Source organism: Ovis canadensis, chromosome 2 (assembly GCF_042477335.2).
Source record: "Ovis canadensis isolate MfBH-ARS-UI-01 breed Bighorn chromosome 2, ARS-UI_OviCan_v2, whole genome shotgun sequence".
NCBI classification, from domain to species: Eukaryota; Metazoa; Chordata; class Mammalia; order Artiodactyla; family Bovidae; genus Ovis; species Ovis canadensis.
Window position 1 is genome coordinate 162838608 of NC_091246.1, and position 9163 is coordinate 162847770.

General features: G+C 37.1%; 1 protein-coding gene across 2 annotated transcripts in view; it reads left to right on the top strand.

The window, feature by feature from the left end:
• The window catches only part of STAM2 (signal transducing adaptor molecule 2), a 51371-nt gene extending 43266 nt beyond the window's left edge, over positions 1 to 8105 (top strand). For both annotated transcript variants that reach the window (XM_069577525.1, XM_069577526.1), the window contains exons 12-14: positions 625 to 778; positions 3434 to 3603; positions 5489 to 8105. In XM_069577525.1, coding sequence (XP_069433626.1) covers positions 625 to 778; positions 3434 to 3603; positions 5489 to 5720 — 556 coding nt within the window. In that variant the 3' untranslated portion in view covers positions 5721 to 8105. The remainder of the gene's footprint in view (positions 1 to 624; positions 779 to 3433; positions 3604 to 5488) is intronic.
• The last annotated feature ends 1058 nt before the right edge of the window (positions 8106 to 9163 follow it).

Consider the following 9163-nt stretch of genomic DNA (forward strand, 5'->3'; position numbering starts at 1 on the left):
ACTTTCTTTTTCTACTAAGATTTTTAATTAAGACTTGGACTCTTCCTCAATTCAAAAATTACTCTTGTTTGTAATTGAATTTTTAACAGAAACCTGTAACATAAGAAAAAAAAATTCTCCTAGCACCAAAATTATGAATTGGTTGCATTTTATGAGTTGTGGAAAGGAATTACCCTAGTATTACGAAGTATATCAGCCTAGTCATTACATGAAGTAAATAATTCCTCCTCCTGTTTTCCCTGTTTGAATATTCTTTCATAGTAGAATCTTTTAAAATATGAATAGAAAATGTAAATTTTAAAAATTAATTTATGTTGCCAAGTGAAAAGTGAAGGCGCTCAGCCGTGTCCGACTCTGCAGCTCCACGGACTGTCACTTACCAGGCTCCTCAGGTGACAGTCCATGGAGTTTCCAGGCGAGAGTACTGGAGTGGGTTGCCATTTCCTTCTCCAGGGGATCTTCCTGACCCAGGGATCGAAACCGGGTCTCCCGCATTGCAGGCAGACGCTTTACCATCTCAGCCACAGGGAAGCCCTTCTTTTCATTAGTCTGGTATGTTGCTAAAAATATGCTTAAATGCTTAAAAACTTTGAAAGGTAGTAAAGAACTTTTCTTCTATATCAGGAAGCATTCAGAACTGTCTGAATTGAATGTAAAAGTCTTAGAAGCTCTGGAACTTTATAATAAGTTGATGAATGAAGCGCCAGTATATTCAGTCTATTCAAAGATCCACCATCCAGCACATTACCCAACTTCATCAGCTGGAGTTCCAATTCAGGTGAGCATGCCTTTTGAGAACATTTTTCAAAATTTAAAAAAAGTTTTAAATTAAAATAAAGCGTAGTATTAAAATTTCTGTGGTCCATGAATAACATTATAAAATCCATCTTCGTCAGAAAAATGTTGGATAAACAGTTAAGTGTTCACCAGGACAATTAGACACTCATATTTCACAAATATATTTTAGTTCATTTATAACATAATGAAGAGACCATTAAATATATGAGGGGAGTTCTGTTCTTCAGAAGGTTTTGTAAATATAAATCCTTTGATTTAGGACAGAGCCTGGCATGTCAGGAATCTTCCAGATGAGGTACTGATGCTGTTCCTGTTGCTCAGCAAGCAAAATCTAACATTTATTTTAAATTTCTGTTAAGATTTCTTTAACTTCTATGATTATTAAAAAGGCCTAAAGAACGTATTTTGTTCCCAGATCATGCTTTATATTTTCTCAGATGTGCTTACACTGTTAAAAACCCACACAGGATGAGGATATGATGCAGGTCTGTACGTGCAGGCTCCATGAGCCTTTCATGAACATCTTTTCCAGGGCTTTTTACACCTTTTCTGCGCTTCCCAGCTGAAGTGAATATTATATTTCTCTGTATCCAGTATTCTGAAGCCTTTTTCAAATTTCAGCCAGTTAGCAGTTGATTTCAGAATGAGGTCGGATGAACAAATTTCATGTTAATGTATGAAAACTGGTATGTAAAGGAGTGTGTGAAGGAGACACCAAGGAGAAACAGAATGTGGATGCATAATCTAGGTGACTTGACACAACATAATTGTTAAGTAAAAAAAGAATAGTTACTATGGTAACTGTCACATCAGACAAGATGCATTTATCAAATATGCTGTTCCCCGAACTTCTGAAAACGATGAGAGTCATTACATGTGCGGGTAGAAAGGACTTCTGGATGCAAAAGACAGCTGGAGTTCATTCAGTATTGCTTCTGTTTATCTGCTGCTGTTGTGAACATGAAACAAAATAAAAAGTCTGTGCCATTGTGTTACAGGACTAGATGTTGTATTTACTCCTTTGTGTGTCTGAAAAGGGTTACTTGTCCTTCCTGTGTCAGATTTTTATGTTTAGTTGCATGCTGTTTACAATCCATGTTTCGCTAAGCACAGCTTATTCCTTTAAAAAGTTAGCATGCTGTCTAGTTTGATTCTTCATAGAATGTTATCTATACTATTCACGCATAATAACATTTGAAATATTTAAAGTTCCTATTCTAATTTGAAAAAGAAAAGTTCATACTAGAAAAAGTTAGAGTAACACACCATTAGCTGCATCTGTGAAGGCCATTCAGGAATCCTAATGTGCAGAAGAGGTCCACTCCCACCATCTTAGCCTGCTGTCGATGGGCTGTGTGTGTCTGCTAAGGAGGTAGTATGATTTTTTTTTCCTGTTAAAATTTTTGGCTGCACTGCACAGCTTAGTTCCCCAACCAAGTGTCAGACCCATGCCTTCAGCAATGAAAATATGGAGTCCTAACCACTGGAAAGAAAGTGAAAGTTGCTCAGTTGTGTCCAACTCTTTACAACCCCATGGACTATACAGTCCATGGAATTCTCCAGGCCAGAATACTGGAGTGAGTAACTTTTCCCTTCTCCAGGGGATCTTCCCAACCCAGGGATCGAACCCAGGTCTCCCACATTGCAGGTGGATACTTCACCAGCTGAGCCACCAAGGAAGCCCAAGAATACTGGAGTGGGTAGCCTATCCCTTCTCCAGCAGATCTTCCTGACCCAGGAATTGGACTGGGGTCTCCTGCATTGCAGGCGGATTCTTTACTAACTGGCTCTCAGGGAAGCCCCCTAACCATTGGACTGCCAGGGAATTCCCATGATTATAGTTGTCAATGTAGTAACTGATCTGGCATTTCTAGAATTCTAAATTTTCATGTTTTTGGTCTTTGCTTTAAAAATAGCTCAGTTTAAAACTGGTGTGATGATAGTTACTGTATGATACTTGTTAAACATGCAGTTATTTTGAATGTTGTATTTTGTTAGCAGGTTGTAGATCCTGTCCTGAAAGAGATGTTACCCTGGAAATTAAGTAGGGCACACATACATATAAATATCCAAAGAGACTTAGACCATGTTGCTAGTTCTTAAGGGCACATCTCCTTTACCCAGAATTCTTCTCTTCTTTTGTCCTATCTGTCCTGCAGGAAGGATGAAGGAGGCATTGCCAGAGAGGGCCTGCCTTGATACCACTTATCCTTCAACTTAAAGTTTCATTCTTAAGTTGAATAAGGCACCCTGAGATAGGGGTGAAGAAGGTCATCTCTGTCATGGTGACTTGAAGGGAGTATATAGTTCTCTGTGGCTCAACAGCAAGACATGTTACCTAGTAATAGACAGCCTAGATGAATTCCAACCTGCTGCTTAAAAATACACCACCTCCCTTCCTTTCATCCCATTGCAAAATAAAAGAATGAGCAAGTAAATCATAAACTTCCATGGATTTGGCACTGTGATGTGGAAGTGCTCCACATTTTATACCAGGGTGGACAGATTGGTGAAATCAGATTGCTCTCCAAAGAACTATAACATTTTATTTCATTTAAGTCTTTTAAAGTTTTAATGTATTGCTAGGCAGTAGTTTGGGAAATCAGTGAGTCAACCTTTTCTCCTTGGTTAACAGACATACCCAGTTCAACCACATGGTGGAAACTATATGGGTCAAAGTATTCACCAAGTCACTGTTGCCCAAAGCTACAGCCTAGGACCAGATCAGATTGGTCCACTGAGGTCTCTGCCTCCAACTGTGAATTCCTCAGTGACAACACAGCCTGCTCAAACTCCGTACTTAAGGTAAGTTTTTGGGAACTATGTTAATTTTGTAATTATATACATTAAATTTTCACAGATGTTCAGAATGAGCATAATTAGACCCTTTTCTTTATAATAATAGTGCCCTCTTCTGCTGTTGAGATGAAGTTTTAGAAGTGCTCATTCGAGATCCCATGAGATAGGAATGGTGCTATCTTAGCTTTGCTACCCATACCGAGATGGTGCCCAGACATGGATTATAGTCTGGGTCCCTGGGAAAAAATACAGCTAACTTGGAAAAGGAAATGGCAAGCCACTCCAGTACTCTTGCCTGGAAAATCCCACGGATGGAGGAGGCTGGTAATCTACAGTCCATGGGGCCGCAAAGAGTCAGACATGACTGAGCGACTTCACTTTCACTGTCACTTCCCTTATAGAAGCCAAACCAATGATATACTTAACACGATGCTATAATTAGTAGTCTCAGTGAAGACAGAAGTCGCAACCCACTCCAGTGTTCTGCCTAGGAAATCCCATGGACAGAGGAGCCTGGCGGGCTACAGTCCACGGGGTCGCAAAAGAGTCGACATGACCGAGTGACTGAACAACAGCAAAGTAGTCTCAGACATATTTTAGGATGTGTATTCTTAAAAAGCAAAACCCTTTGCTGTGTTGACTCTTAAAAGAAGTATGTTTCAGCTGTGGAATTTGTCGTCTGATTTTTTTTATACTCTTCACTTCTATTCTGAAAACCATGTTTGAATCTTGCCTTCTGTTAACTTTGCTTAACAACCCAAAATGTCTATTTAGTACAGTCATATGTAATGATCTCGAAAGTCTCTTCCCACTCTTAAATTCCATGAGTATAAATTTTAGATATTATCTGGTAATTAAATAAATCTGTTCATACTGGTATTTAACTCAGTTAAAATGTAAAAATTTTGTTATCCTGAGTGACATTAGGAATTACAGAGAGAAAAACTATAGAGGAGTATAGACATTAATCTTCCTGTATTGAAGCAGTATATTTGGTGCAATTAAAAATTATAGCCACTGGGGAAGCCCCTTTTAAAAGTTACACTACGTTGGGACTTCACTGTGGTCCAGTGGTTGAGAATCCACCTTCCAGTGCAGGTGGCATGAGTTCGATCCTTGGTTCGGGAACTAAGATCCCACATGCCATGGGGCAGCTTAGCCCGTGTGCCACAACTAAGGCTTGGTGGAGCCAAATAGGTAAATAAATAAAAAATAAAAGCTACACTATAGTAATTATAGGAACAAATAGATGTCCTGCAGTTTGGTGTGATTTTCAACCTAGTAGGGATTTGGAATTTTTTTGTTTTGTTTTTGCATAGTGTTAATATAGTCTGTTGAGGGTAGACTCAGGTCCTGTGTGGATTCCACATTCTCCCTTCTTGTATTATTTTTATGTTGGGATTCAGGTTAAGCTACCAGGGGCAGCTTGGAAAGGGCGCTACAGAGGAAAGTGTAAAGGGTGGGTAAGGAAACACAGTCTCCACTGTGCTGACTGAGAGAAAGGGGACAGGGGAGAACAGGCCAAGGGCGTGCTTGAGCTGGGGTTCTGTTCTCACCACAGCTGGTCAAGGACACCAGGGGCCGAAGCAATCTGTGTCTCCTCGGAAGATTTCCAGATGTTTTCTGTGAGAGATTTGGGGGAAAACTAAATTAGATAGGCCTTATAATCCTATATTTTGTTTCACTTGGAGTACTTCCTTCTTCCCAAATATGATAATTACATTAACAGTGTTGGATAGCTGGAGTGGTTAAATCCTAATCAGAGTAGTAGAGCTATATAAACTTAGAAATACGGAAAAGACATTTTTATTTTGTCACAGTGTTTGATCTCCGACTGTAACGCAGACAATGCAAAGTAAATATGGTTTTCTTTTTAAAATTTTGTTTGCAGCACTGGACAAGACACTGTTTCCACTCCTGCTTACATGAACCAGAACTCTAACCTTCAATCAGCTCCTGGTGCAGCTGTTTACACACAACAGATGGGGATGTCTGTGGATATGTCATCTTACCAGAACACTACTTCCAACTTGCCGCAGTTGGCAGGCTTTCCGGTGGCAGTTACAGCTCATTCAGTTGCACAGCAGCAAACAAATTACCATCAACAGCAGCCTCTCCTTTAAAATCGAACCAAGCATTTTCTTGAAAGCCTTCATAAGTGTACTGCTCAACCCTTGTGATTATAATCTGAAAATATTAACAGAAGGAAAAAAAATTTTCTCAACTGAAAAGACCCATGAATAAATAAAGCACAAAAACCTGTCTTATTTTATTATGCTATAAAAAGTTCTTTTCAAGTTCCAGCTTGTTTGAAGTCAGACTTTTGATCAGAGGCAGCTTCAAGTTGCTTCCAATTAGTTTTTTCTTACTTTCAAATCTCTCTGCAGAAATCTGGACAAACAAGTAGCCTTATGACACTAAACAACAAGAGATAGGAGTGCAGGAGTGTGAAAGGAAAGCACCATTTACCCCTAAATTGTCATGGTAATTGGGAAAGCACTGAAACCTTTAAGTACTTTTTGTCTGCTTTTTTTTTTTTTCAGTTTCCCACATACCATTGTTTAAAAAGGCGAACGTGTTTTTGTGCAAGCATTTAGCTTCCCTGCATATTTCCTTTGTTTCCTTAAATTGCAGTTGTGTTTGCATTACTGTCAGTTTTGCTCTCAGTGATGTGTTGAGTAATAATTAGCATAGAATTGTCTACAGAAGGAAGAGCACTTTGGGAGGAACAGAAATATTTTCTGTTATTATTAGTGAAGACCATGTAAATGCAGATGTGTGTTAAAGTGTAGCCAGTTCTCCAGTCATGCCAACAGTGGGTTGAGGAATGCCCCATGAAACATTTCCATTCGCTGGAAAAAAAATAAAAACATTTTTTCCTACAAGGGTCCTTAGCATTTAGAATTGCCACTTAACAACCTTTTCAAGTGGTTTTGGCCAGCATCTAGTGAAGATACAAGGTCCATTTGGGTGGGTTTTTTTTTGATTGGTCAGTTGGTTTTGTTTTTCTGCAGCATGGTGTGCAGAGACACTGCATTTCCTTTTTCCAGACTATGTGAATTTGAGCTATGAGACATTCCTAATAACTTGATGCAGTGTATACCAGGCATGAATGATGTGTGTTTTTACTGATGTGTTGTTTTTTTAAAAGGTGATTTGAAAGATTGTTGACAATTTTGGCCATTGCTTTCAGAAGTAATCTTGAGCTTGTGGAATAAGATTTATAGGGAAGCCATCAAGACCGTTTTCCTGAAGCCTATGTTCTAGGTGAGTTTGAAATGCTAATATATTCCATTTACTTGGGAATTAGGTAGTAAACCAATAGGGATTGTTTTCTTTCCTAAGAATTTGCACCACTACTGCATCATCTGCCAACTTTTTAGATAGCACAAAATGTGAATACATATGCTCACAGGTTGATGGTATTTCGACTGGGAGAAACAGTGGATAAAAGTGAAGTTTTTAAAAATTTAACTCGCAGGAATTCCCTCGCTCTCCATTGGTTATGACTTGGCGCTGTTACCGCTGGGGTCCATAAGCAAACCAAGATCCTGCAAGCTGTAAAAATAAACTTGCATGGAAGCAAGATTTCTATATTGTTTTTTAAAGAAAGCCCTTAATCTTTATACTAAGAATCCATTTGAAGATAGTGCTCTGGAAATATTTGTCATTTCTGTATTTATAGAAATTCCATTATAAATATGTTCCTTTTTCAAAGAAACTATATTCTGGAAAAAAACAGTCTTCTGTGTACTACTTGGTCTACGTTTAAAGGGAAAAACAAGCAGAATTTGAAAAACCCAATTTCTGTCATTGTCTTATTTCAAATATAAGTAACTGGAAAGAAACTTTTAACCGTTCATATCTGTTTTCTGTTTTTATCCAGTATTTTCCTTCTATGTGAATTTAGTTATATACTTGTAAGAAATTCTAAAATAGCACCTTACTTTTTTGGAAATCAGTCTTCTATAAAGAAAACAAAACAGAAAAACATTTACAAAACCTCTTGATAATAATTAACATTTGCATAATATATGAAAAATCTTAATTTTTCCCGCAAACAATATTTAATAAACAGTTATTTTAATGTTTGTGTATATAATTTATGTATAATTGTGATCTGAGTTGTAAAAGCTTGATTCTGTGTAAGTCTTTGAATTACAATAAATACTGCACACCCACTAATTTGGGTTCTGCCATTTTTAAGTTCAACTAATGTAGTTTTGGAATGATATAACATGAAACGTGTATATAGTGTATATTGGCATTTATCTGTGAAATTTTATATATCTGGAAGTTTCTTCTCCCTTTTAAATTAAAAATAATTTTATTTTTGCCATACTGTAGTGAATTTTGTGTTACAGGTTGTTGGTAGTATAAAAATGTTATTAAATCTGTGTACTGAGATATTTTTGGTGTTAATAAGAAAAACAGGGTTATTTTTCTTTCTTTTCATGATCTTATGGATGTGTTTAAGACCTGTTTATAATTAAATGTTTTCTGCCAAAGGAATTGTCTAACATCAGATTTCTGCATTAGGTTCATACTCACTATTTTATATAAAAAATAAAAATAACTTCTACTTTTTCATATGGAGATACATTAGAAAGAATTCCTGACAATTTATAATACAATTTTCACTAATGTAGGAAAAATCTACCCTAGATCTTAAACTATATGAAGTGAGGAATAGTCTTACACTTTGAAAAATATATGATGTACCAACATTGTCTTGTAATTAAGTAACTTGTTTATAAAATTACCTGAACATTAAATAATTATAATACTTATCAATTAACAATTGATACCTGACTACATAACAGATATCACTGTATATTTTGAAGACAGTTATGAAGTTTCACCATCCAAATTTTTTAAAAATTGATTTTAGCTGTTAAAAATTATGGTTTAGGAATTTTAAAAGAATGTTCTTCTTAGTAAAAATTGTGCCAAGGCCCCTGACTTCTGGGAGAGCATTTATTGTCATTTTGATGAGAAAGCTGAAGTTATTTTCATAAGTAATAAATTATAAATACTATAGCACCAATCTGTCATGCTTTGTTTCTGTCAAAAGGCATTTTTCTTATTTATGTACATCAGTTTTAGTAAGTAGAGGACTCAGTTCTAGGGATTTGATTTAGTTTTTTGTGAATATTAAATATTTATTTTTTAAATAAAATTCTCCACAGAAGATTGTTTCTAATCTTACCAAGCCAAATTTAAATTTGCATCTTGAAAAAACCTTACTGTGTCAAAAAGAAAAATTAGGTTGCTTACATAGAGTAGTGGGATGACCGAAAGTAAAGTCGCGTCGCTCAGTCGTGTCTGACTCTTTGTGACCCCAGGGATTGTAGCCTACCAGGCTCCTCCGTCCATGGGATTTTCCAGGCAAGAATACTGGAGTGGTTTGCCATTTCTTTCTCCAGGGGATCTTCCCAACCCAGGGATCGAACCCAGGTCTCCCACATTGTAGGCAAACGCTTTACTGTCTGAGCTACCATGGAAGTTCCCACGTAGCTCAGTTGGTAAAGTATCTGCCTGCAATGCGGGAGACCTGGGTTCAGTT